Source organism: Bacillus rossius, chromosome 6, assembly GCF_032445375.1.
Source record: "Bacillus rossius redtenbacheri isolate Brsri chromosome 6, Brsri_v3, whole genome shotgun sequence".
Lineage (NCBI taxonomy): Eukaryota > Metazoa > Arthropoda > Insecta > Phasmatodea > Bacillidae > Bacillus > Bacillus rossius.
Window position 1 is genome coordinate 18,605,494 of NC_086334.1, and position 27,977 is coordinate 18,633,470.

The window sequence follows — 27,977 nt, forward strand, 5'->3', positions numbered from 1 at the left end:
ATGCTCCAAGTAAATATCTCTATCTCTTATCTATGGCGTATGTCAAAGTCGATGACGATATCAACTCGTGTGTTTGCGTTTTCCTCTCTGTTTTCCGTGTACCCGTGTTTCCTAACTTTGTGCATGGAGTGAAGTCGTGACGTGTGGACATTGCTCGTGGGTCACTCGATTTTTTGTGAAGTTCGGGATTAGAGGCGTAGGTAGTTGACTTGTTGGATGCTGAATTTTAAAAATGTTTGCTTCTGACGAGCAATGTATAGTGAATATTTCACCATGGGAAACTTTACAAATTCACGCCTTCTCTTTCTTGTGTGGCTTATGGGTTGTCGTGAAAAGTGCCGCAAAGTGGGGTTGGAAGTCAAAAAACAGTGGTCATCAGCAGAAAAGAGACACACCACCACCGTGTTTGGTTGACACATCATTAGGCAGTCATTTATATGTCAAATTAAAGGTAATAAATAAGCTACGTTTCTGTTCAGAACATGATTTGAAATTTGAACACGCTGTGGTCACATGTCAAGAGTTGTGTGTTACTTCTGTAGTAAATACATTTATTAATAACAATTCGAAGAAATTGCATTAATTAAAATTTTTCTTCAGAGATTTTATTATGTTGTGTACTCAGTTAAGTGTCAAATGGGGACATACGTGATTTAGTTAATTTAATGGGTATTTTACATCCTGATTCGTCAATTTAATCAATTGAGCGATTAATCAGTTTGGTGGCTTTACTGAAAAATCACTGGTTTAGGCTTTTAAGACAGTATTAGTAAACCTTCCACCTTCTCTTCTAAAGTATACATTAGCTATTATAAGCAGTTACCAACTGGGTAATATGTTTTTAACTACTAGAATTTATTTGTCATTTTGAAAAAAATGAAATTGTGTACTTCCATTGACATTGTTTTCAGGGTGTTAAGTTACATTATGTTGAAAGTGGGGACAGGACAAGCCCAGTTGTATTGCTGCTACACGGATTCCCAGACTGCTGGCTAAGTTGGCGGCACCAGATACCCGTCCTAGCAGACCACTTCAGGTAGGGTTCTCTCAACTGTCTGCTAAACGTCCAGCCAGATGACTGCAACAATGTTCCGTATCACGTATCCAAGTGAATCCCTTGATCCTGTATACATAAATCCTGTGGTACACGATGCTTGCTGTTTTAAGTACTTGCACTGGTCCTGGACCTGTAATATAAAAATTAACCATAATTGCAAGTTGAATACAAAATATAATTCCTCAAGACCTGACATAATTTGTTTGTACTATGATATATTTGTTATGTTCAGAATCTGTCAATGTACTAAATTAAAACAGGAAGCATCATGTACTACAGGATCAAGGTATTTGGTTACATTACACAGAACAATAACCCAATGTTGTTGGGTATAGCCTGTTTGGGTGATACCTCATAGTAGCTGCTTCTGGGAAATTTGGTGAATAATAACTGAAGTGATAGCTTGGTTAGGTTAAAAATATTAATATATTGAAAGGTTTTCCATCTGCCATGTTCAGGACCACTTTCATAGCAGATTAGCAGAAATATCTGTAGTTTTAATGGGGATGCCAGAGTGAAATTAAATCAGTAGGTACAATGTTATTTATATCAGGTTTAACTAGCTACTTTATAGGAAGAAAAAAATATAGGTCTGTGATATTATGGTGCATCTGTAATTCAGATTTTGTCTTAAAAAAATTATCATGGAAATATAACTCACTAGAATACAGGAAACATTAATGAAATGAAAACTACAGTCTAAATAAACTCTGAGCAGACTAACAAAGGTCAGCATCACAAGGTCAACAGCCAGAATCCACTTGGAAAAATCTGAATGTGAGCGGGTTGATTGGTGCCGGAATACAGAACTGAAACGTAAACCATGGAATTGCAGATTTAAGACCTTATATTACTATATAGAATCAGTTCAAAAACATTTAAATTCTAAGATTCTATGTACGTATAATTAATGTAGCTGACCTAACTTAAACATTTTACTTAAATTATTAGGTATTAAACTTGTTTTCCAGATGCCATTTCTCTTTTTATTACTGCCTAGGGCAATTTCAAATATACACTGAAGTGAGTTGTGCAGCATATCAGCATTTTAAATATACTTTGGAGCACCCTTAGTACCTATGAAAAGTACATTTTTAAGTTAATCCTGATAGGTTGTATTTAAAACACAATTTTCGTGGTTCAAAGTGCAGTAGGCTTATACATGAATTTATCATGGAGCTGATAACTATTGTGTTAGTAGTTCAAGGTTCACTTAATCTCAGTGTGGTACTGTTTTATAGTTTTTAGGTATTCTTGGAACTTATTTTGAATACTTCTGCGAGAAACCTAGTGTGTAAAATAAGATCGCAGTAGGGTATGTGCATTCCTAAAGTGGAATGAACAGTGAATTAGTGCTTTTATATTGGTTTGATCTGTTTGAAGCTACGCTTCAAAGCTAAGTTATCCTTGGCCACTTGTTAGAGATCTCGAGAAATTGCTCAACAGTTAGGTTAGCTGCAAGACGATTGCGGCAGAGCAAGGAGGCTAAACAGACCTTTATAGGTGTGAAAATATAGCGAGAAGGGAAATGTGGAAGGGAACTAAACAGTAGGGATGGTTAGAACAGGGAGTGAAACAGTTATGGGCCGAGGTAGTAAGTAGAGTGTAGGCAGAAATGCAATATCCTTAAAAACTCCTTAATAAAGACTGGTAGTGTGCAAGTAATAGATAAATGTGGGTATTTTGATATTCTGTTGTTTCATACTTGACAGCGAACAACACTTTGCGATGTGCATACAATGGCAAATATTGGGCCACATGATTAGATTATGTGCACAAAAAAAATATTTGAAATTGGCTTTTTTGTATTTTGTATCTCACCTTTTTCAATTTTTTCTTCTGTTTTTGATTGCAAATCAAGCCACTCAGCTTCCTGGAGCAGGAGTAAAGTAAGTGCAGTACACCTGTCTACCTGCTGCATTTGTTCTTTAATTTATTATTTAAAATAAGAAATTTGAAAAATAATCTGCACTTTGCATTTCTTCCACTCATGGTCCGGGAAGCCAAGTTTTTTTAGCAGTTCAATATCACTAAAAAAAAAATTGTATACATAGTCTGAAATAATGAGCACACCTTATGGAATGATTACCATAGGTTAGAAAAAAATCCCAAAAATTATGGTTTTTTTAAAAATTTATGCAATTAATTTAGATCATATTGATTATGTACACCTAGCTGTTAGTAGTAACAGAAGTAATATGGATTAGATTTTTAAGCTTTTGTTTGTGAATTTCACATTTCTCAGGGTGGTAGCATTGGACTTGAAAGGATTTGGTGATTCTGACAAACCAGCATGGAGGAGTAGCTATCGTGTCGACACACTGCTGGAAGAGCTGAAAGACTTCATTGGTGCGCTGGGAGTGAACCGCTGCACTGTGATCGGCCATGACCTGGGAGGCCTATTAGGGTGGTACCTTGTTCATCGCTACCCGGAGCTGGTAGAAAAGTTTGTTGCAATATCGTCTCCACATCCGAATGTTTACTGGGGCAGCCTTCCTTGTGCCGGTACTTTCAACAAGCGGTAAGTCACACAAACTGTGTTGCTCAGTATTGCTGGATGACGGTTATTATCTTGGTGTGAGGTGCTTCCGAAAATAAAATAAATATCGGATACAAAATTTTATTACTTCCTAACATTTTTGCTATTCATTCTGTAAAACAGCAAAGCTTTAATTATATTATTTCATTACTTAAGACAGAATTATTTTCCAGAAGGTAGCTTGTTCATGTAAAAATATGTTTTACACAATGTTGAAAACTTTAAAATAGACGTTTACATGTTGTGAATGGTTGTAAGTCGTGGCGAAGGTAGGTTATTTAATGTATCTTCATATTTCTTAGAATTAGTGACCGTTTGATTTTATTAATGTTTTTCCAACTTTCGATGTTCTCATGCTTTGCTGATTATTGCAGAAAAGAAAGGTATTATGTATCTACATTAATAAAAAGTATTCACATTAATGAATAATGAATTCTATGTAACTAATGTAGCTGACCTAACATAACTGACTATTCATGAATTTATAATATTTTATATTACTACAAACTACAATGCCATATAAATATTAATTTTCATATTTTGATTTTATTTTATACACCTTTCCCCTAGATAGCAACTTTTTCTAAGGTAAGGAAACATAATTTTTTACTATGTTCGTAGTATATATAACTATATTGTCTCAGGATTAAATTAATGATTTTTTTTCACTAAGCCAATTCGTTGCTTTTCGGGCGGAGGTTGGGTCATTTTGGATCTAGAATGTGGGTCTCTGCTATGCTGAATTTTACCGGCACATGTGGCTTAATGGAGCCTTGGGCAGCTGATGGCGCTTTTGCATCATGAGCTCCTGAGAATTTAGTGCACAGTCTGGCTTGTATATGGCACAGCCTATCTCGCTAGTCTGCGCAACTGTTGTGCGCAGGTGACTGCTTTTACAGGATATCGTAGATAGGCTCCAACAAGACATTCCTTCCACATCTCAGAAAATTTATTCGGGTGATATTGAAGACTATGACGTACTTGAAACACCCAGAGAAAAAGTCAAACCAATGGAGGCAGTGGACATACTTATAACCTTTTTTGAGCATGAAGATTTTGATTACCACCATGTCATAACTTTAAGGAATATGAAAACAGAAATAAGAAAGGTTGTTTCCAAAAGTAGAAAGCAAAACTTTGTAAGATTACTTTACTTAAACGTAACTAGTACATACGTATGTACATATTCACAGAATTGTTTGTTTAATCAAGGCAAGTTATTCGTTAAATTGCAGGAACCTATGGATATCAAATTGTCAATATAATTAATATTTTTCATCAAAACTGTGTCTTTTAGGTCATTACAAATAATTTAATTCATACATATTTTTCAAAATTAATGATTAGTGTCGGTAATACATGTACATTTGTTTTGTATAAATTACATACAAAAATTTGCTGTATTGTATAGTATAATCTAAATACATTTGAATTTGATTATTTGTAATTCACTTATCCTTGATGACATTTCCCCCCATTACTCCGGTTAATCAAGGTTCTACTGTACTTTGTGTGTTTACAATTTCCAATTAAGGAACTCCTTTAAAAGAATTACAGAGCCAGTATAATATAGTACAGTTATTACCAGTTAAAGGTTGAGCTGGCAAGGCAGGGAAGAGAAACTAGTTTATTGTTTCTGTTGCTCACTGGTATAACAAGAAATGACAATACATTTTAGTAAAATTAATAACCTGCAGTTGGTTCATTTTGATTGCTAACTTGAATTTTTTTCCTGATGTAGTTGGGTCCAGTTTAGCCAGCTGCCATATTTACCAGAGATGGATGCTTTGAAGGAAGATCTGAGCATAATAAACCAGTGTTTCAATCATCTCCACAAAACTGGCAAGACGGAGAGCTACGTTGAGGCGTACAAATATGCATTCTCTCGCAAAGGTAAACAAGCTTTCGTTAACTGTAAAATATCTGTATGAAGTTGGTACCAGAGTCTTCTAAAAAAATGTACGAAAATGCAGGGCCATCAAGTTGGAGGGCAAAAATCCCCGCAGCCCAGGCACAAAGGGACCTTGGTTGAGTTTTGGGACTTTATTTAATACTTGGTCTTAAGCCTGATTAGACAAAAATTTCAAGTCTGTTGTTGATATAATTTTTAGGAAATCTCACATTCAAGATTAGTTATGGCAATGGCAATGTTTACAACCATAATATTTTTGGTATTGTGGAGTTTAACATTTTTTTCATTAAATAAAATTATTTGCCCCGTGCCCTTGGTTTTCTCGATGGCCCTGCAAAAGTGTAGCGAAATTAATGTTTTATAGTTCAAAAGAATCATAAAGTTGTGTGGAAAATATTACAGTAAATTTAGTGGACGTATGGAATACGTTTTTCTATAAAGAGGTTCGTTGCTGTGTATTATTGATGACTAATATTGAATTTATAATTTCATAAAATCAAACAACTGATAGTGTATAATAGCATTATGCGTAGTATGTAATAATATTTTCTTTCAAATTATTTACATAAATTCTTTCAAAGTCAAGTAAGTGCCGTGGCAGTAAGTAAGAAAGCAAATTCCGATAACTTGAATTATTTTACCTGAAATCATAGTCGTTCTCCGTGTGTGTTGTGTGTTGACACGTGTGTTTCCCAGAGGACTGGACGGGGCCCATCAACTACTTCCGAAACCTCCCCTTCAAGCGGGTGCACACGGACGGGGAGCCCACCCTCGCGCCGTGCCTGCTGATTGTCGGCAACAGGGATGAGTTTGTGAGCCTAGAGAGCATGGTGAAGTCCACGGACTACACCTGCAAGTTCCTCTTGAAGATCGTGGACGGGGGCAGTCACTTCCCCCACCAGGAGCTCCCGGACGTGGTCGACAAGATGCTCCTGGCGTTCCTAGTGGGTGAGTGGTTGGAGGATCCCTTGTGACAGTGGGCTCTCAACGCAAAGTACCTCGCTAACACTTTGAAGACGAGCAAATTGTGCGCTGTTTTTAACGTGCCGTACGTTTGACTACAATATTTAAAAGTTTAATTTTTTTAATTATCAGTAAATAAATATATATAAATATGCTACATGGTTACCAAGCTTAAAATTGGTTCTTTTGTCATGTTTTACAGATTAATATCTTGGATTAGTCAGCAATGGTAGACAGTGTGGTAATATATTCAATATTTATGTCTATATAGCTAACATGTGCTGATTGTCATAATAAAACACTCCGCTCGTATCACGTATATATTTCAGAGCCTTACAAGATATTTAGTAACAATTCAGTGTTAAGTACTGGCATTATTAAGTATTTACGCTGTGAGGTTTTCCAGGTACATTGTAATAAGAGTTCACTTTAAGTACAGATATGCATTGACTTAGGAAACTCAACGTAGGGAAGACCACCGTTACAAATGTTCTTGAACTGGTGCAAGCTTGAGCACCACATTTTGGTTGTTTGTTTCTCTGTGTGTCTGAAACCTTGCCCTAGCAGGACTAGCTTGGCTATTGGGGCAAATTCTTCCTGCCATTATGAATGTAAGCTTTATTACTGTCCACTCCCCTTCTGATTAGAGTAAGTCAAAATATTATGCACACAGTAATTCTACATGCATCTACAGTGTGCCAGAAATATGTGCAATATGTGATGATTACTTAAAAAATTTTATAATGCCAATGAAGTACAGTGCAAAATTTTTTTATTTATAATAGCATGTTGCTATGAGCCAGGACTGTGATGTAGACATGGGTATTTATTTGCGTACTCTATTAAAATGATCAAAACTGCCTTTTCCATGCAGTTTTAAGTAAATATTATATATTTTAAAAATGTTTACTTTTGGGAACTTTTACCAACTCTTTCTCTCTTATTATATTAAATCATAAGAAAATAAGTCAAAACATTAAGATCATTTTACTTTTATACATGTGAATTACTAAATTTATGATGACATGACATGGCATAATAAGGCAAAATATTGGGAATGCTATTAGACGTTCTTAAGCCATTTATATAAAATCCAGAAATTCAAAAAGACACAATATGTTTGGATAGGGACCTTAAATATTCCTGATTTCACCCATTATCACAAGTTATATTGTGTGGTGAAGTTACATTTCTTAATAAATAAAGTTATCAAAGAATATATAGTATGTATGTAGCTTTCAAAATCCTGCATTTCCTATCAAGGGCTTATGAATCTGTATTTAGCCTCGAGTTCTCTACATTTCACCTGTTTACTCATTGTCATCACAATCAGTTTTATCTTTCCTTTAAATGATATTTCTATTACCATTCAACTTATCACAAAATCTTAGCTCTAAATGCTCTTGCCCATCTTTTTACTATGTCATTCTTCAAACACATAAAGTCCACACTCCATTTATTTGTTGAGCCAGTCATTGTGTTACTAGTTCTGGTCTCCTTTCTATTTCATTTTAAATGCAGACTTCTGTTACACGTATTTGTCGAGCAGAACAGTATTCGGAGCGGTGGACCGGAGTCGGTGCGCGTGTTGCAGCTCCGCCGATTCCCGCCCAGCGGCGGGAGAAGTCCCCGTCGAAGAGCCTGGTGAACCGGATGTTCGGGGCGGTGAGCTCGACGGTGAAGTACGGCAACCAGGTGCTGGACTCGGTGCAGCGGAGGACGAGCGTGGTGGTGCCCCTGGCCCTGCAGCTCGGCCAGGCCCAGAGCTGACCGCCGGCCACCGTCGTCTCGCCCGGCGTTTTGGACCCTCGTCGCGAGTGTGTGTCTGCAGTGCGTTGCTGCGCTCCGGCAATCGAGGAATACTGGAGAGTTCGTCAGTCAACTGCACAGATTCACAGGACTCTTGTCGGAAGTATTTCAACAGACACATGGGCATCTTATTTGTAGTTCTAGTTGGGTGAAAATAGTTTATAGTTAAGATAATTTATTACCATCACATTCTATAATAAAGAGTTCAGTTATTTTATACATTTTATTATAATATACAAAATCTCAAATGTGTTACAGTATATTTTAATGAATCTCTTTGGTAATATGATTTGTTAGTAATAAACTGTATTTATATTGTGTATTAATTTTTCTTTAAACTTAGAAGGTTTTTAGCTATATGTACACGAAAAATACAAAGAAAAATATATAAATGCCAAATACTCATATTAAGACTGATGTTGATAAAATTCTGAGAATATTATTGTACGTTGTTTTACAAACTATAAATTTGTTGATACAAATAAAAATATTTATATGTTTCAGTCTTTTTTTATTTTAATGTCTTTCTTTGTGCTTTCATTGTTTAATATTATCTCATTTCACAATAATTTAAGATGAAATATGTGATAGGAATATAAGGTTTTGCAATAAAACAGAACGGATTTAATAGTGTACATGGTACAGAAATTATGAATTATTTTTTTAATTTTACCCTTTTATTTTTTAAACTCCTGCAACAATAGTTCCCCTTATGAAAAGTTGTTTCCAGCATACAAATTATAAGATAGGTATACAAACAATTTGAAAGGTTCTGATAGTGAGCCTAGTAAGGGATTTATGATTTATTTTATTTTAAATTCTACCCCTCATTTATTCAACCCCTTCCAGCAATGGTACGTCTAATAAAAAAATTTTTTTTTCAGACAAAAGTTTTAAATGTAACTAATAAGATTAACACACAATTTGTATGAATTTGATTGTGCCTACAAAGGAAGTTAAGATTTTTTTTGTCCTCCAACCCTCATTTTTTTTACTCCTTGCTGTTATGGTTGGTTGTATCATAAATTTATCCCTGCAAAAGATTTTGGTATTACTGCTACGAGTTATAATACTTTGGTACGGATGTGATATTTTCCATATTATGGGAGTTCCAGCGATGTTTGTTTTTGAAAATAAACCTTTTTCCATTTCTACCCCTTTAGTCTGATATTGCCCATTAATAAACTCTAGGTGAGAGCAGTCACCAGAATACTGTCCATGTCCTTCCCCTCCCGACAGCAAACAGTCTCTGGCTTCTCTCTCTCTGTCTCTCTCAGGGAGATGAGTTCATTTTTAGAGTACTATTAACTTCATTTCAGTTTTCCCTGCTGTATTGACTTCGATACACATCAGCTTAATTTATGGTTTATTGCAATACACCATAAAATCTTATTTCTAGTGATAACTAGAAATTCTTCAGGGAAACATACATTTATAATTTTCAATAATTGTTTGTAAACAAAGAAATTCTATTTTAGGTGCATGCGAAAAACCGTTCCTATTCAGGTAAAATAAGTAATTTATTTGAGAAGAAAAACGTCAGAAATTTTCATCGCAAGAATAATAAGGTAATGATTTTTGTATGTATTAACTTTTAACCTTGTAGCAATATCAAAATATAATTTAAGAATGTTTTGTTTCCTGTTTTGCATAAGCCTGTTCGCTAGACAATGTACAGCTGGATTTACCGGCATCACACTAACTTCAAAGCCTCATCTACATATTCCATGAATAATCAGTGGGTCAATCCACGTCTGGTTGTCCCCGCTAAGCTGCTTCAAATACTCTCCCTACGTACACAGACACGCTGGGTGCACGCAGGTGGAGTCGAGATGACGACGATGGCTGTGGTAGCGGCGTTTGCGTGCATGCTGTTGCTGTTGGCGGCAGGCGGACGTGCAAATCACGCACTGCACTGCCCGTCGCCCGCCCGGTCCCCGGTCGCCAAGCTGTCCCTCCTCAGCTTCCGCGGTCCGGACGGCGAGTGGACCTCCCGCCTCAACCTCACCCGCAACGCGCTGGGCGACGCTCCCGCCTGGGACGTCGACCTGGAGCAGGAGAAGGTGTCGTGCGGGGAAGGAGCGGAGTACGTCGTGACCCTGCTGACGCTCGCGCCGGTGTCTGCCTCGCAGACTGCCTTCAAGCCTGGCCCGAAGAACGTGTCTGCAGGCGTCGAACCGACGCAACGGACCGAGCTTCAGACGACCACCCTCAAGCCAGGCTACCGACAGGTGCCGGGCGTGGGCATCTGGAAGCTACACGGGACGGCCAAGACGTGGGAGGAAGCAAAGGAAGTTTGTTCCGAGGAGGGCGCTCACTTGGCAGTCATCAACTCTGAAGCGGAGGCAAAGTACTACAAGAGTATCTTGGACGACCACCAGAAGTTCAACCACAGCTCCGACGATCAATACATTTTCCTTGGATTCAAATACTCTGTGTCGGACAGTAAGTTTGTGACTGTCCAAGGAAATGAGCTTGCAAGTGCTGGTTTTGTCGTGTGGGGTGCTAGTCAGCCTAACAATATGGGTGATAATTCTTATTCTTGTGGCGGTATGGACAGAAGTGGAAAATTGCATGATTTACGCTGCCTTGCAAAGCTTGGGTTTTTTTGTGAGCTGTAAGTAACAGTATGTCTTCACTTTTATACCTGTAATAGGGAGCCTGTTTTAACTTACGGATTAATAATGCTGTTCCAGAAGGTTTTTCTGCTTTTAAACTGAAGAGTTCTGCAGTAATTCTTAATTCTTCATAAAAGTTTTCACAAACACACTTGTTTCCATGTAATGGGAATGCTTAAATACATTAATATACAGCTGAAAAATTTGTTTGTGTGATTCTGTCAGTACTGCCTGCAGTGCTTATCCATTTGTTCAAACTCTGCCCCAATTCATAAAAAAAAAATTTGGGGGCTTGGATTCACCAGTTAAGTGATTTTATTATTATTTATTATTAATTATTATTATTTATTATTAATTATTATTATTATTTTTGGATAGTTTTCAAATCAAAAAATGAATTGCGGATGGTTAACCACAATTATATTAGTAGGCAAAAAGTTATATTAGAATATTTGCCAGTATATTTAGAAATAGCAGATGAATTACAACATACATCTGGAGACAAATTTGGCTACAAAAAACAAAGGCAATGCTTAGAACATTCATCCACAGAAATTGTCCTTGGTAAAAAATAATGCATTAAAATATATGTGTATTTGCAGGATTTAGTTGCAAAACTCCTGTAGCAAAATACAGTTCAAGCCCATTCCTTAGATATTCAAGGAATCTGCTAAACTATATTTTTATGGCCAAATACCACATTTTGTATTTTGTACCAAATTGTGTCTTCAGATATGTGTTGTATTTCATCTGCTGTTTCTAAAGAGTCTGGCAAATATTTAAATTGCAGAGAATGGATATCAAATTTCTTATCTAATTGTTTAATTAATTATTAGCTATGCTTAGTATTACTTATAAAAAATTCCCAAATTTAGTCAATATGGCAATATCCGGTAACAAAGTAAAACCACTAATCCCATTTTGTTTTACTGCAGATATGATACAAAATATTTGATAAACTTACATTTATATTCAATTTAAATTTACATTGCCAGTACAATTTACTAGATTCCATCAATTTTTTTTTAAAATATATATTTGCCTTTTTTACTATGTATTTAAAATAATTTCTTAAACAAGGTCTGTTTTTAAGTAGAGAAATATTTTAAAAATAATATATGTATTACTTTATATGCACCATATCTTACCTGCTGATATGAAAAGTTACTTAAATTAAGATGTTTTATGAAATTGGTTCAATAATTAAAGAATAATTTCAGTTTTAGCATACATGCAGTTTATTTAAAACAAAATTAAAAAAAAAAGTAGGCCTACTTAAAAACATATTTCAGTTTTAATTAATTAAAGACTTGCTACATAAAAATTAACATCATTGTAACTTATGAAAATGGCAGTATTACAGCAAAGACATAAATGATGCTTAACTTTTAATGATACAATTATTTTTTCCAGCCACAGTAAAATTGTACAAGGCAGCAAAAATACGAGATCAGTTTTACCTCTAAAATTAGACTAAAAATATATTCGCTGAGCTAGCAAGTAGGCGCCAGCTTGCCGTGCCGGCTCTGGCGAAGTGGTGTCGTCTCTTCAGGTGGCTCTGAAACTTTCACAGTCTTGACCTAGTTCAAAATTTTAAACAACACGAAGTAGGTAATAACGCACTTTCTAAACCTGTAACAGGGAGTATTTATTCCCTTTGCACCCATTTCCGTGGGTCAGTGAACATGAACCTTCCTCGCACCAGGCCTGAGCTGTGTGGACAGCAGACTAGGAGTATGCGAACATTTATTAATAATATGGAGAATAAGCTCGAAGGTGTGAATTTCGTCTTGAGCAGCTTGCAACAGCAAGGTTTAGACTGTGCTCGAGTGAACTTTGAGAACAAGGAAAAACATTTGGGATAAAAATGATGTCACATATCAGGAATGTGTATACAGAGGGCATGAATCAGATAGCTATGAGATGCCTATCTGTCAGTAACTTACAGACTTGCAGTAAACACAACAGTAACCGCCAGACGAGGGGGAAGTTGTGGGTACAAGTACCTAGCGAGTGGGGAACTCTGTGGGCAAACTGCCTTGTAAAGGCTGGGGTTCACAGCAACCACGAACAAGTCGTAGCAAGACTCGCTGCCAGCGAGTGCGTGGTTCAGCACAAGATTCCACAAGGCACTATAAGATACCGATGAGCCCTGAGTGAGTATCGTCTACCAGCGAGAATCCAGACTCCATCGCACCAGGAGAACGGTGGACCCACACTGAAGACAAACACCGTCGAGGAGACGAGTAAAGACACCCTTTGGAGCCATGCATCTTGGTGTAAAGATCCTAAAGCCATTTAAGATTCATGTAGAGGAACTCGTCAGTAACAAGTAGCCATTCTAGCATTTTAAACAATTAAACTTAGAGTGACGCTTGTTAAACTATTCAGTTTATGTATTTTTGAATACCATTTCTAAATTTGTATAGTATTACTTGTGACTTCATAAAACTAGTGATGTGCGAGTCTCGGCATCATCGAGAACGAGTCGAGACAGAAATTTTCTCGATCTCGTCTCGAGATAAATTTTTTGGCTCGGAATTTTCGAGAATTTTGTAAACAAGAAATAGGTTAGGTAATATAATATATTGAGGCAGCATTTTGCGTTGCGTGTTGAAATAATTAACATATCTTCAACGTAACGTAGATCGAATAATATAAAATATACTTGTTACGATAGTATACACGATAAATTATTAAAAAGTTAAAAACGAACAACTTCCGTTCACAAGTCACTACATGAAACGGTAAACGTAAACAATGAATTGTGCTGTGGTTATCACATTAAATTACAGAAGAAAATGATTATTTTCCGTTAATAAAACCAACATTAAAGTTAAAAATAAATCATTTTCGGTATCAATATCAAGTATCAACGTAAAACGGTACGGTAAAAAATAAAAATATAAATATGACTGCAGAATTCTTCCGCGATTGCATTTTGTTTTATGGCCTTAGGTTATACATACGGCCAGCAGTATATAACAAGCAACATGATGTTTAAATTGCGGTCCGTATCGATAGTGACATATCGATAGTGGTGAATGTTCAGACTTTCATGATCAAGTACCGTCCATGGCTCAAGGAAACTGTATAGACTATGGAGTCAATAACGTATGTTTACATACGACAGTAGGCAAATAAACTGTTGAGTGTTAAGGTAAAGTTGTAATTGCAATTGCAATTGTGGATACGTGATAAAATTATTGAATAATTATGTATGTTTGTCAGATTATTGAGTTTTACTTTTTTGGATCATATTATCCTGTTAACTAAAGTACAGATTTCTCGATCTCGACTCGATTCTCGAGAATTTTTAAATTGCTTTCTCGATCTCGTCTCGAATTCAAAAAAGTCTTTCTCGCACATGCCTACATAAAACTGTACACATTTTACGTGAACACCAATATTAATATTCGTCTAAAACTAAAGTTTAGCAGTGAAAAGTGGCGTTCACATTTAATCAAGACTTTTTCCGTCAGGACAAATGAATGAGGCTCAGTATAGTGAGGAAACTAATTAAATGCTGGTACGTAATCAATTTAGTGTTTTTGGCATTCATCCTCAGATTGCAGAGAGAGTGGTCTACTCCATCAAAATCTGTCTGAGAGTCCATGTGAAACACGAATTGTGTGGTGGTATTTTGAAAATTAAGAATTATAACATCAGAGAACAGGCCTGATGTGTTGTTGGTTCAGATCCATGTGCATTCCTTTAAGTCATCATGCTCACACAGAAACAAACCAATCCACGCACTGGCCACATTCTTTGTCGTTGTGACCAACAATACTACAACTACAGATTGCTAACTTCGTGTGTGAATTTTCAGTCTTTCTTAAAAATAAATTTCATGAACAGAGAACAAATATATGCTAACAGTGAAAGGCCTTTAATCCGGCAGATTTCTTCTGGTGGATTCCAGCTGTCGACTTAGGCCATCAGGTAGCATCTCTGCGCTGCCTGCGTTTTTAGTTTGATAAGAGTTTATCATTACCGCCAGTTTCCATTTCAGTGCAGTGTCCTGTTTTCTACCGGGTTATATCACACACTTGGAATACCTGTAAAAATTATATTGATAAATAATCTATCAAAATCACTAATCTGGCATGGCTGTAGTCCTGAATGCCCCAGATTAGAACTCCAGCAGTTTGTAAGGGGTCTACGGAATGAAATGAATAAATAAATAAAATAAAATAATCAATTTAGTAGACAATTACCTCTCAAAGTTGAGCTTCCAGATGATGAATCAGCTGGAACACTGTAAAAAAAAAATTTTGAGATATACTTTTTTGTTGCTAAAAAAAATACATAATGTTAATAAAAAAAATTTAAAACTTCGGTTAAATGGCTCAATTAATTTACTTTTTTTTAAATTGGAAATTTAAGAAGGTTGTGCTGTATGTATTATTATATTAGGTAGGTACTGACGTTATAAATTCAGATAATTCTCCATGAGGTAGATGCAAAGCCACATCTGATTACGAATCATCCCAGAGCAGGATGTAAAGAGGTTATATTGGGTGAGGCTGAACCTTGTTCAAGGTGGTAATATCGACCCTCAGGACCTCTAAGACAGTTTAGGTCGACTTTCATGGCCCTTAAGACGATTTTGGTCCGCTGAGCTTTCAAGTCACACGCACGAGTGCAGTACAGCACGACATAGGAACATTCCTCCGTACTGGTACTCTGATTGATTATGCTCACTATCCCTAGCTGCAGCTCTGCCAATTGACATTCTGCTGTGACCGAGACTGGGTGCCGTCGAATATTCTGCGAGGCCTGCACTCTCTTTTTCCAGTTAGCTTTTGATCACAGTGGTGTAAACATTCTGCATTCTTTGTTGTTATGTCCCTGTGGCCGGTCTGTCACATACAGTTTTTTAAAAGTACAGTAGAGTCCTGCTAATCCGAACTAATTAGGTCGGAGACCTGTGTGGATTACCACATTTTCGGATTAGCCAAATCATTGCCGTAATACAAGAGCATGTAGTAAAATACATCTCTACAAGCATTAAGTTATCCCGTAACACAGACTAAAACACTTTTAAAAGCACAAAATCACTAAACGTGCTGATAATTGGGTCAAGACATCAAAAATAATTTCTAAAATACAAAAAGTAATTTTTTTGTTTATTTTCACACTAAACTGGTTTGGATTAGCTGTATTTTAGGATTAGTGGGACTCTACTGTACTCATTTTACATTAAATTTGAGTCCAAACATGACCACATGTTTGCTTTTCAGTCTGTTTACATCTCTGAACAAGATGCTTCAGTTAAGCGAATCGCAAGTGTTCTATGACCACAAATATCAATGTTAATCATACAAATAGCTTGAAAACATACTTACCGTATTTACTCACGTAAAGGCCCCCTTTTTTTTTTCCAAATTTTCGACTCCAAAAAAGGGGAGGAGGCCTATATGCGAATTTGGAGGAAAAAATAGATTTTTCTTTTTTTCAGGTATGAAAAACTAACATTTAATAAAAGCAAAATGAAATACTGCCACAACTTATTTAAATGCCAATTAAATTTTGAGTAAATGAAACAGCTGGAGGAATGACTGGCAAGTCGTGCGTCTTTGTTCTAATGAGGGAGGGTGGGGGAGGTAGCGACGCGGCATGGGGGAGAGGCAGCGCTGCGGCAGGGGGGGGGGGGAGAGGCAGCGCTGCGGCAGTGGGGGGGGGGGGGGGGAGAGGCAGAGGCGTGGCTTAACCTCCCTCCTGCCAGCTAGCCAGCCAACCAGACAAAGGAGTGTTAGAAATACCACTTCCCTTCCTCCTTCACTTCCCCTCTTATTCTCCGACAACACTGCACATCAACACAAGCGCGCGAGTCCAGCTTTCGCTTTCTTTATCTTTATGTCGTTTGAGATACGACTAACTGCGTACCTCTGTCACGCCTCACGACAGTCCTACTGAGAGCGGACAAACTATAATACCAGTCTCTGTATCACTGCCGCTTACAAAATCACCTCCCGCCGCTCACAATACATGGCTTGCTGTTTGATGCATGCCAAGCTGCCCTGCCCTCAGATAAACCCAGAAAAACACGTTTTTAAATTTTTTCTCCAAAATGTTAACAAAACAAGGAAGGAGGGGGGGAGGGGGGGGCGTATACGCGGGCGGGGCCTTTACGCGAGCAAATACTATTACTTATGGCATGGGTTATGGTGGCTGAGTGGTCACATCACTCAACTTCTGGTTTGATTCCCGGTACGATCAAACCTGGGTTTTTTTTGCCAATGGTACACCGTGACGGACATTCCCCCTACCCATTCATTCTGACAATGCTCCATTAGCATTTAATTACATTTCATCGTCTCTGATGACCTCTGCGTTGACCAGACAATTTCATGATTTCATACTTAACTATGTATAGGAAATAATTGTACATAATTACAATGACAATAGTATTACATTTTATTCTAAACCTTGTAATTTAAATAGGTTATTACTTAGCTTAATACAATCCCATGCAATTTTTATTTCTGTGCACAATTTTATTTTACTCTATTACACGTAAATTGTATAAAAATTTTGAACCTAATCTTAAACACTGAAAATGACTTGCTATTGGCTACAGTCGCATGACGTCATGGCACTTGCTGGCTAAACAATTGTCATCTTTCTGGCATTAGCCATGACATGACAGTATGCAGACTACTCGCTCACAGTAAAGTAATGATGAACTGTAGGCATTGGGTAGTGATTTATACTATGAATAACCAAACACCAGTTATAAACTGAAAGGAAAATAAATTTTGTTAATGTAACTGTAAAAAAAATATAAAACTGTGATACTTATAATAAAAATTATAAGGAATCTATAGTCCTAGCAATAACTGATGCTTAAATTTGAAAAATAACACTTAAATCTGGCACTGTATTTATACTACTATTTAGGTTCAAATTTAGAAACGTGGTGCATGGCTGCCGCCTAAAACTATTTGAAAACAATGCTGAACATCTATGCTTCAACTAGGCTTGTGAGTGCTATCATCAGAGTGGAGCTTCTAGGGGCCTAGTGATGTGGTGTTTTAAGCAAAATAGAAGATCCTTTCACTCTTGCCACAAAAATTTTCTGGCAGTTGTGAGGTGGCCGCTTAAAATACTGAAAGCAGACGTGTCTTTCGGTCATGAGAAGATTGTTGACGCAAAAACCTGAATCTACTTTCCCCAGTTACTCACAAGTCTATTGGAATGAAGTAAACAAAGGATTTTCGTAACCGTTTATGATGACTGCGGGCAACAGGTAGTGGCAAGAAACACAGACACGAGACTTATAAAGTTATAGAAAAGTAGGTAAAGAGCCTTCAGTAACCACAGTCACGTTTGATCTGCAGTGACGGTAGTCACCTGTAAATATCTGCCTGCTCTGACAATATCGAGGTTCTCCTCACAGAGTACACCAGCAACCCAGTCAGCACAAGCGCGAGGGACACGTACTGCTTGCTATCCATCTGAAGTTGTAAAGAAACACATCTCATTTATTTGTACAGTCCATAACTCTATATGAACCTAATTGTAATAAGTAATCTGATTCCACGGCCCAGTAGTCGAGATCATCTGCAGTTACTCATCACATCACGCACTTCGTTTAACTGCTCTTTGCCCACAATACAGCCACTGGCTTTGTTAAACTCAACTAATAAAATGTCTACAATATTTTTTAAATGCATACTTATAAAATTGCTACAAATGGAAATTATGAGTTGAGGATAGAAAGGCAAATACTAGACCATTAGTGTGATGGTGATGGCATGACTTTGCCAAATTAACTTAATTTAGTACCTACCCACATTACACAAAATGTGCAAATAGTACTAATACGTTAGTATAAATTACCTTAAATTCATACAGCACTTGAACCTGCAAGCAAAAAAAAAAAAGAAATATTGTAACATATGCATAACTACATACACTGTTTGGATATATGCAAAACAGAACTTTACTTTAAAAAAAAGCAATCTGAGCAAAAAAGTCATTCATATCAAAATATAAATATGTACTGTATATGTAACTAAATGGCAAATAATTCATCATAAAAATTGGAAAGATTTTATGTTTTGGTCTATACATTATATATGTGTGTGTCCCTACTAGACAAACTTATTCTACACAGCTTTTTGTTTTTCTGTTTACACACTTTTTATTACAGCTGATCTATGCTTGTTATCTGTTTGCGTGCTATTTTATAATGAATAATACATATTTCTTTAATGCAAATTACAAGATGTTCTGTTTTTATTTTTTATTTAATGAAAAGTAGAATGTATTTATGCAAAAACATATTAATGCAGCAAGTATGCACAGTAGCAAGACATTGGACTCTTATTCAAGGGGTCTCGGGTTCAAATTCCCATTCGGCCATCCTGATTTATCCGTGATTTCCTGAAATGCTGGGGTAGTTTCTTTCTATAGATCTTGGGTGACTCCTTCAACAATATCCCTGATTTGTATTCTGTGTTTCCATCTCTAATTACCTCGCTAATGAGACAACATAGCGAGAGAGAGAGAGAGAGATAACATTGTTTTGCATTGTGCCATTTGGAACGAGTGCGCAACATGATTCAAGATGAAGTTATTGTGGCGTGGTGGCCCGATGACCTGGCTTCTGCAAGGTTTGAAAGGTACCACGTGACACTGTGGCAGCCACTGACGGATGTCACAAGTGGTGCGAGAGGGACCTCACGGCAGGAGCTCCTCAACACGGTGTTGCGACTCCCTGGTGGCAGAGAGACTCTCGCTAAAGGAAGCGGGCCTGGCTTCACTAAAGAGCGAGGGAGAGGGAAGGACAGCGACGGGCGAGTGAACCTCACGGGCTGGTCCCCGGCCGAGTGCAGGAGCCGGCAGAGCAGGAGTGACGCGACGGGGAGGTAGACACCGGCGGTGAAGAGGGAGAGCAGCAGCGCGGCGGCCCCGCCGTCCCCCAGCACGGCCAGCGAGAGGCTTTGGAGCGCGGCGAGGGCTGCCACCTGGGCCACGGCCACCGGGAGCCCGTCCTCCGCGCGGGGGAGCCCCACGAACAGCCACCTGCGCAGAGGCCCGCGGGACGGCAGGGTGGCGGAGCGAGCTACTGACACACCGCCGCCTGCCCCACCAGACGGCGCAGCTACGGCTATTAGCGCAGCTATTTAAATCACAACCTCGGTATGAGAAACAAAAAAAATAACTGTGTAATTTAATTTATACTATGTAACATTTGGTAATTTCAGAGATGAAGAAAATGTATGAAAAAAAAAAAAAAAAAGAGGGCCTCTCCCTTCTAGCTACTGCTGCATTCCATATAGCAAGCATTAAACTGTCTGCTCAAAATTGTCTTGGTACGAGAAGACACTGATGCCTCCATAGCAGAATAATTTATCCTTTACCCAGCATCCACATTTGTTGTGCACACAGAGGAAAAGAACCAAGCAAATAACTACACCAAATTCTACAGCTTGATTGTGGTCTTGAATTTGTCAGCTGTCACAAGGAAAAAATATTTCGTACCATACTAGATTTGAAAAAAAAAAGTACTAAATTATAATTTGTTATGGTTTTAACAATTTAGGAAGTTATTATGACATTGCAATGCTCTAACTTAAACAATATCACACCAAACACACACATACATTCCATAGTTTTTAAAAATAATCACGCTTAATAATAAAACATATTGGAGTTACTGTAATGATATTATATTAAAGAAAAAAAGTTACTAGATCTGTACTTGACCACTAAAAAACTTATAAAAGTACTAGATCTAGTACGAAAGTACTAACTGTGGACACCCTGAGTGGCCTCTGCCTGCAAACAGAATCCAGCAAACTGCTGATGTTGAAGTGAGGGTAGTATGAACATTTAGATAGTATACAGTACCTTGAAAGTAGCAGAATGAAAAAAAAAAATAATCAAAGAATTATCTTATGCCGAAATGCTGACTGCAACATTTACTCCCATCTGCCTTGAAACACAGACAAGAACATGTGCAATGTATTTACAATGCCACTGCTCTGTAACTGAATTTGTTCAGTAGACACAGACAGTTTAAATATTATTTCTGATCATTTTCACTGCTCTGCTCACGCCATTTACTGATACTGAACAAAAAAAAATTAAAAAAAAAAACTGCAATTGATGACTGGGTGAAAATAATTCCTACCAAACAGTTTATTACTACTGCGACCCGAGATACAACAGAATTCAACAACTTGTTTTACTCAAAAGAAATTTCTGCATAGCTGCCAGGAATTCATCCTTGCAACAAACATACTAATTCCATTTAAAACCACTTCCATTCTATTATGTTCCAGACAGATGTGATATACATCAACCATGAATCTGCCCCTCTATATAAGGCTGGTTTATGTTACTACATATTTTTATTTTTTTCAGATACTAGATAAATGTCAAATTGATACCTATTTGTTTTAAAGTGCAGCAAGTAGGTTCCAAGAATGTTAATATATGGCGGCACTATACAGCTTTATGAAATTCATTTCATACTGATTAGATAGATGTGTACGTAATTTAGTTTATGAATGGCACAGGGACTTGATGATAATGATTTTTTACGACAGAACAGCAGCATATCCTATTGTAGTCTTAGAACAGCAACCTGAAGGGTTTTGTGCAGCTGGTATTGGGGCAATTTCCAGACTTTTCCCTGTCTGTGGGGTGTGTGCTCTCAGGGCCGGTGCAAGGTAAATTGGCGCCCTAGGCCCGACACCCCAAAAAAATTTACCTTGCCTCAAAATAAAATACATTACGTAAGCCTAAAATTTTGTCAACAATCAAATGTAAGCAGGCTTGTGTTTATTTTTTTACTTTTTTACTTATTACAAATCATAAACAGGTCACAGTGGACTTTAAATAATTACTTATATCAATATGTATAAACATTCCAAACTGTTACAAAAATCCATTTTCATCTAGTTTCAATAATCGATAAACATATTATAACAGCTGTTATGTGTCGTGCTGCGCCGCCCCCAGCTACTCGGCGCCATAGGCGGTTGCCTGGTTCGCCTGTACAGACGCGCAGGCCCTGTGTGCTCTTACACTTGAAGGGCGGCGAAGATGGTCCCGAACAAGCCGAGTGCGCCCAGCAGCTCCGCCCAGTGCCACACCTTCACTGCGTACTCCTCCGAGACGACAACGGCGGAGCGAAGCACGGCCCCGGCCAAACCCAGCACGATGCCCCGGGCGTTGTCAGACCCTGTGGATGACGATGTCCCGGCACCCAGCCCCGTCCACGCAGGTTCTTCTGCCACAACTGCCTCGCCTCGTCAGGAAACAAACATGTTTGTTAAACTGGCCAGATGTGCATAGCAGCTGTGGCAAGCTTCCGAGAGTCTTACCACGATTACATGAATGTTTTGAGCAGAATTATTTTATAGTGTCATGCATGCATCTTGTGGCAACTTCTAACCAATCATTTAAATACAAATGGGTAACATATGAAAAAATTACTATATTGGTATGTAATCCATGAGTTTCTCAACTCTCTCTCTCTCTCTCTCTCTCTCACTCTCTCACTCTCTCTCTCTCTCTCTCTCTCTCTCTCGAGAGAGAGATAATAAAATCCAGAGAATTCAAAAAGTACACAATTATATAGAGAAAATTTGTGGCATTATAATAAAAAAATATGGTAACAAAGTTAAGATTAGTGCTGTTCCGATACTGATACTGGTATCGGATATAGGCTGATATCAATGTATCGGAAAAAATACTCTCAGAACTTAGGATTTTTTGAAAATGTTTATTTGTATTAGTTTTAGAAATATTTTATTCTCAAATTGAATTATTTTAAGTACATTTTTAAAGGCAATTCAGAAAAACTATTGACAACACTTATGACACTGCTATAGGCATCTTTCACTCCAATTTTTCTGTAATTTAAGGCTACATGTACTTGAATGTTGTAGTTGTTAATTAGATAAAAGAGTAATTTGTTTTGTGCTATGCACAAATTCTATGGTGCAAATTTTTTTTATCAACAAAAATCCTTTTAATGAAAAATTTTATTAAGGTACTGACTTATTACTTAGAAATATTCATTTCCTGAGACTTGTACTGTGTTAATATACAAAAAGGTATTGAATTAGTTTTTTATCCGTTATAAGATCTGTTAAAGAAATGTATTGATAATTGAATTGATTTTTTTCATCCTTATCAACCATCATTAATGTTTACCTAATAAATAAGAGATCCAGAATTTTCCATAAACTTGCCTAGATTTTAGATTTACAAGAAAATTAAATTTCCAAACATATTTATAATAAATTATGTTTCAACTAGGTACTTATTTATAAAGTGTGGCCAGTAATTATAAATTTTGATTGTAGTATCTATCAGGTATTGGTGGTGGTATTGGAGTATTGGTATTGAAAAAGGATGTATCTGAACAGACCTGTTTAAGATATAATCATGGGCAACCTGGCTAGTATCTTTCCTTGTTTATAACTATCATCCACGAATAATTCACAGTTGCTTTAATTTGAAACTTAAGTAATAAGTCTTGTAAAAAAAAAAAAGTGTGAGCGTGAAGTCCACACGAGATAGAAGTGTAACGTCTTGCTCATTACATTATTAGGTATAGCTGAGGTTGCAGATAAAAAAAAAATATATGCAAGTATGTGAGTGCATAATTATGCTATCGTCCAAGAGTGAATGAGTGCAAGTGGCAAGTATGCTAATGTGCAAGCATGCAAGTGTGAAAGTATGCTGTGTCATTTCTACCTCACCCCAGCCGTCTCCTCCTCTACCTCCTTGTACCTAACTATTCCCCCTAATGCGATCACAATTTTCGTAACGCTCGATAATTGTAGCCCCCCCCTCAGAGCAAAGACGTTTCACTTCGAAAATCAAAACGGTGTTCGAGCTTGTTGAAGATGCGCAACGCCGGCAGCGAAACTCGGTTCCCCCAGGACACGCGCGGCTTGACCGTTACCTCCCAGCTGCTGGAAGTTGGCCCACGCACTGCAGGCGAGACCCGCGAAACACAGAGCGGCTCCGAACAAGTGCGCGGGCCTGTAGTGGACATCCAGCGCCCTGCAGCTGATCACCATGGCGGCGGGCACGGCCGCAGAGCCCAGGAGCTGCAACAGGTCGGCGCAGTCTCCGGTGTGACATCTTCCCACTAGCATTATCTTCGAAAGATTCGTGCGATGGGGGAGTGCGTGACTTGATGTGAGCTTTTGGACATACGCCATTGCCATGCACATGCATGTCTGTAGAAGAAAACTACAAAAAAACACAAATGACAAAAAATTAAATTAAGCAAAAAATTGCTGTTGTCAGGATATAACTCCACACAATACTCCGCAACAGGAATATGGTCAAACAAATAAAGAAAAACAAATAAAAATGGACTAACAGAACGGGAACCCCCCCCCCCCCCACAAATGATGACAACACAAAAATACCGATCCCAAAAAATTCAGCACAACAGTTGAAACGAGACAAAAACACAGCCCCCCCCCCCCCCAAAAAAAAATTATGTTTTTGTCATTTGTTTTTTGCAGTTTTCTTCTACAGACATACATGTGCATAGCAATGGTGTATGTCCAAAAGCTCACATCAAGTCATTTTCCCACTAGCTTTGGGGGAAAAAAAATCACCCCATGTATACGAATTGGTCACATACCTACTTTGGCAAATTTGTTAGAGTAAGCACATACTTTTTTCTATTAGTTTTGAAATCAATCCTGCCTTTGATGCAGTCAGGGCTATCGTGCAAAACCAGGCAAATATTTTTGTCTGCCTTCCTATTATTTAATGCACAATTTAAACACACTTATAAGGGTTCCTGTAGACAGGAAAAATCTGAAAAGTCTGGGAAATAACAGATTTTTTTTATTGGTATCTCGAAAGCCTTAAAGAAAATACGGAAATAGACAAAATATTGGTTACAGAACAGTAGCTATCATTAATTTTACATACTATACTTGATACTTTTAATCATAAATTTGTGAGCCATTAATAAATGGATACAAACAACGGTGAAATAATTTCAAACACAATAAAATATCAAAGTTTGATTGAACAAATATATTTGTTATTTTTCAGACTAGTAGTTGTCCTCACAACTCCTTTAACAGTGCTAACTGTTTCTTGTAGTATCTTGCCACATTGACTGATGATATTGGGGAGGAAAAAAAAATTAGAATGGTCAGAGAAAACAGGGAGAAGCCAGGGAATAAAGAGAAGGAAGAGTGTGGGAAACCTGCCTATGTAACTGATTTATGAAACACGGCATCCCTTGGGCTGAATTCGGGTACCGCCTGATATCTTTCGTGGGGTGTATGATCCGGGACGTGGGTTACAGATATCGTAAGTTAGAAGTAGTTATTTTAAAGCATACCGATACACTATATGACAGAAGCACAGGCACCTGAACACTGTGGACACTCGTGTAGTACGCCGACATGGCAGAGAGGTAACGTGCTTCCACGTCAGTTAGGGCCAGCAGCAGGTAGCACCAACACCTGTGGCGCATGGCCGCCACGATTCCAGTGCGACGTGGATGAACCACTGCCCACGCCATGTAAACCAGGCACAGCAACACATACTGCGCCACTATTTTGAAACCTACAATCACACATAACACTCTTCATCACAGATTTTAAATAAAGGAACACAAAAATGAAGTAGTTTCTTTACTATTAATTATGGTTGTGCAATTGACATTAAAACATTGAAACCATTAATTTTTTTTACTCTGGTAAGAAAACTAATATTTTCGAGTTAAAAATGATATTCAAGTGCCTTACAAATGTTACTTAAAACTTATTTGTAGAGCAAGTTTGAAACAACATGACCATTTTGCTGGCATATACGTGAGCAGGCAACCTCCTCTCCCCCTTATGTAGTCCGAGCACATAAGGTCTTTTAACACTTAAAAAGAAAATCCTGATTAAATAAAGGGTTTTAAAATGATGGTTGTTTGGCAAATGAACCTTTGTAATCAGCTGGGAAATGCAAAGACACTCGCGATCACTCACCGAAGAATCCAAATGCGGTGTGGGCTCTGGTGTATTCACACCGGCTATCGACGCCACCGCAAACAGCCGCCAGCAGGGACACCACTTGCCCCAGCAGAAGGCCCCGCCACGCCGGTCTGCAAGCACAGCCCTTCAGCTCCTGCTCCACTCAGTGGCGTAGCCAGGATTTGTGTATGGGGGGTGTTAAGAAGCATGCCCCCCCCCCCCCCTCTGTATTAAAGCGGGTGGTCCGGGGGTCCTCACCCGGGAAAATTTGGATTTTAAGGTGTAAAATAGTGCTATTTTAGCAGTTTTCGGTACTTAAATTTAAATATTGTAATGGTAAAAATTTTATTAATTTTAATATGAAATTTGTCTGAGTGATGAATAAGAAATTAATTAAAGAGTTGGTGCTAGGGAGGGGGGGGAGGGTTTGAACCCCTAAACCCCCCCCCCCCCCTGGATAAGCCCTGGCACCACTATGACTTGCATACAAGATTATAAAACACTGCTGCACGAATACAATGCCCTACGACTCCAGTTTATTCGCTTGTGATGACGAATTTGACACTAAATAAAAAGAATTAGACGTGTCCATAATTTTAACTGCATTACACAATTTTTTTTTTAAATATGAAACAACACTATAGTAATAAACAAGATCTCAAATAAGATAAGATAGAAAGATTAGTTTTTCACAGAATATGTATTACTTGGATCCCAACACTAAAGAAAGTAGTACCTATATATTTTAACAAGTTGTACTTAAAACATGTGTAGGAAAGGTCACAATATATTTGTTGTACTTCAACATTAAGATTAATTCCCACTTAGAAAGAAATCACTTATTTTAGAAAATTCAGAGTTATTTTGTCATGTATGGCTTTAACTGTAAAACATTGGTAACGAAGCAACTACTCTGAGATGCAGATGCTCATGAACATGGGTATCAATCCCTGAGGGGAGAGGGGGAACAGCAGTGCCTGGCCCCCCTTTGGGATTCAAAGGCCACTCTGCGAGGGGGCCCGCTTGCACTTGCAAAATCTTAACTGTGAAATGGGAATTATAATATTTTTCTGCCCCCCCCCCCCCCACCCCCCTGGGAGTTCTATAGATTTTCGCCCCTGCACATGGGTTTATTTAAACCTACAAGATGATTCTCGCATGATACGAGCGGAGTTTGTCAGTTGCCAATTGTACGCTAATCGGGCAGTAAATTTCCTTAGTATAAAATATGTTTGCTTGCACTCCATTAAACTGTCACCTGTTCCGAGATGTTTTTTTGAAATACACGACTGAGAAGAACAAATTGTAAATTTTTTTAAACACGTTGCATGCAGAGATGAGAATAAATATAAGACATTTTAAAAGTAGCTAAAAAAAAGGTCAGTCCTGGAAAGTGCTGTTAAAACAGGATCGGATCCACGCAGTCAAGTGAACGTCTGCCAGTCTGCACAACTGTAGCAAAGGTGCGGTACCTCAAGGCAACACGAGCACCATTCATTGCGCCGTGCGCACGTACCTGGGAGAGACTATGTACTTCCAGACACTAGGTCTGTCTGCAGTCGAGACATCAGGAAGCAGCTGGTACGAGCCGGAGACGAGTTTTGCCGTTCGACACGCAGCTTCGGAGGACACGGCGGACAGCTCGGAGGTGTCTATCTCCGTGCTCGCGTCGGACCCGTCCCGGCTCGAGGAGGCGTCTCCGGGCACCTGCAGCCTCCAGCGGTCCGCGCTTGGCGCGTGCGTGGGGAACTCCACCAGGGACAGCTGTCTGCGCACGGCGTGGCCGCAGTCCAGGGACGAGCGGCGAGACGACCCCGGGAATCCGCGTGCCGAGACACAACATTGTGTTTGGACGCTGGGCGTCGAAAACCTTCGCGAGAAACCACCGTTTTTGGGAACCGTGCAGCAGCAAGCGTTCATTTTGAAAGTAACTGTCGCCAGAACCAATAAAAAAAAAAAGTCAATCCGTTGGTGCAAGAATAATTTCCATAACATATGCTGCTTGGATTAGAGGTTCATATATAATGCAAATCTCATATCAGCTTACGATAGTGACACAAATACACACACCAGATGTGCTCTTTGTACAAATGGCTTGGGGATTACA

General features: G+C 38.2%; 3 protein-coding genes across 4 annotated transcripts; 2 read left to right on the top strand and 1 right to left on the bottom strand.

Annotated features, from left to right (window-relative positions):
• LOC134532754 (epoxide hydrolase 4-like) lies at positions 1 to 8,783 on the top strand. The gene is made up of 6 exons (XM_063369572.1): positions 1 to 451; positions 912 to 1,036; positions 3,303 to 3,578; positions 5,338 to 5,489; positions 6,205 to 6,456; positions 8,066 to 8,783. The coding sequence occupies exons 1-6, from the start codon at positions 233 to 235 to the stop codon at positions 8,239 to 8,241; spliced, it is 1,200 nt and encodes a 399-aa protein (XP_063225642.1). The 5' UTR covers positions 1 to 232; the 3' UTR covers positions 8,242 to 8,783.
• LOC134532753 (solute carrier family 35 member F1-like) lies at positions 6,779 to 27,883 on the bottom strand. 2 transcript variants are annotated; one of them, XM_063369570.1, is made up of 12 exons: positions 27,387 to 27,883; positions 25,886 to 26,001; positions 25,276 to 25,472; positions 23,833 to 23,980; positions 21,942 to 22,098; positions 19,718 to 19,931; positions 18,744 to 18,767; positions 18,255 to 18,358; positions 15,116 to 15,156; positions 12,359 to 12,456; positions 10,079 to 10,328; positions 6,779 to 8,353 (listed from the first exon to the last, which is right to left on the bottom strand). In XM_063369570.1, exons 1-10 carry the CDS (start codon positions 27,863 to 27,865, stop codon positions 12,392 to 12,394), a joined length of 1,545 nt encoding a protein of 514 aa, XP_063225640.1. In that variant the 5' UTR covers positions 27,866 to 27,883; the 3' UTR covers positions 6,779 to 8,353; positions 10,079 to 10,328; positions 12,359 to 12,391. The 2 variants fall into 2 exon arrangements, with proteins under 2 accessions (XP_063225640.1, XP_063225641.1); XM_063369571.1 differs by lacking the exons at positions 6,779 to 8,353; positions 10,079 to 10,328; positions 18,255 to 18,358 and having other exon boundaries at positions 12,418 to 12,456.
• On the top strand, positions 9,765 to 11,101 carry LOC134532755 (hemolymph lipopolysaccharide-binding protein-like). The gene has a single exon (XM_063369573.1). It carries the CDS (start codon positions 9,951 to 9,953, stop codon positions 10,899 to 10,901), a length of 951 nt encoding a protein of 316 aa, XP_063225643.1. The 5' UTR covers positions 9,765 to 9,950; the 3' UTR covers positions 10,902 to 11,101.
• Positions 27,884 to 27,977: the final 94 nt, after the last annotated feature.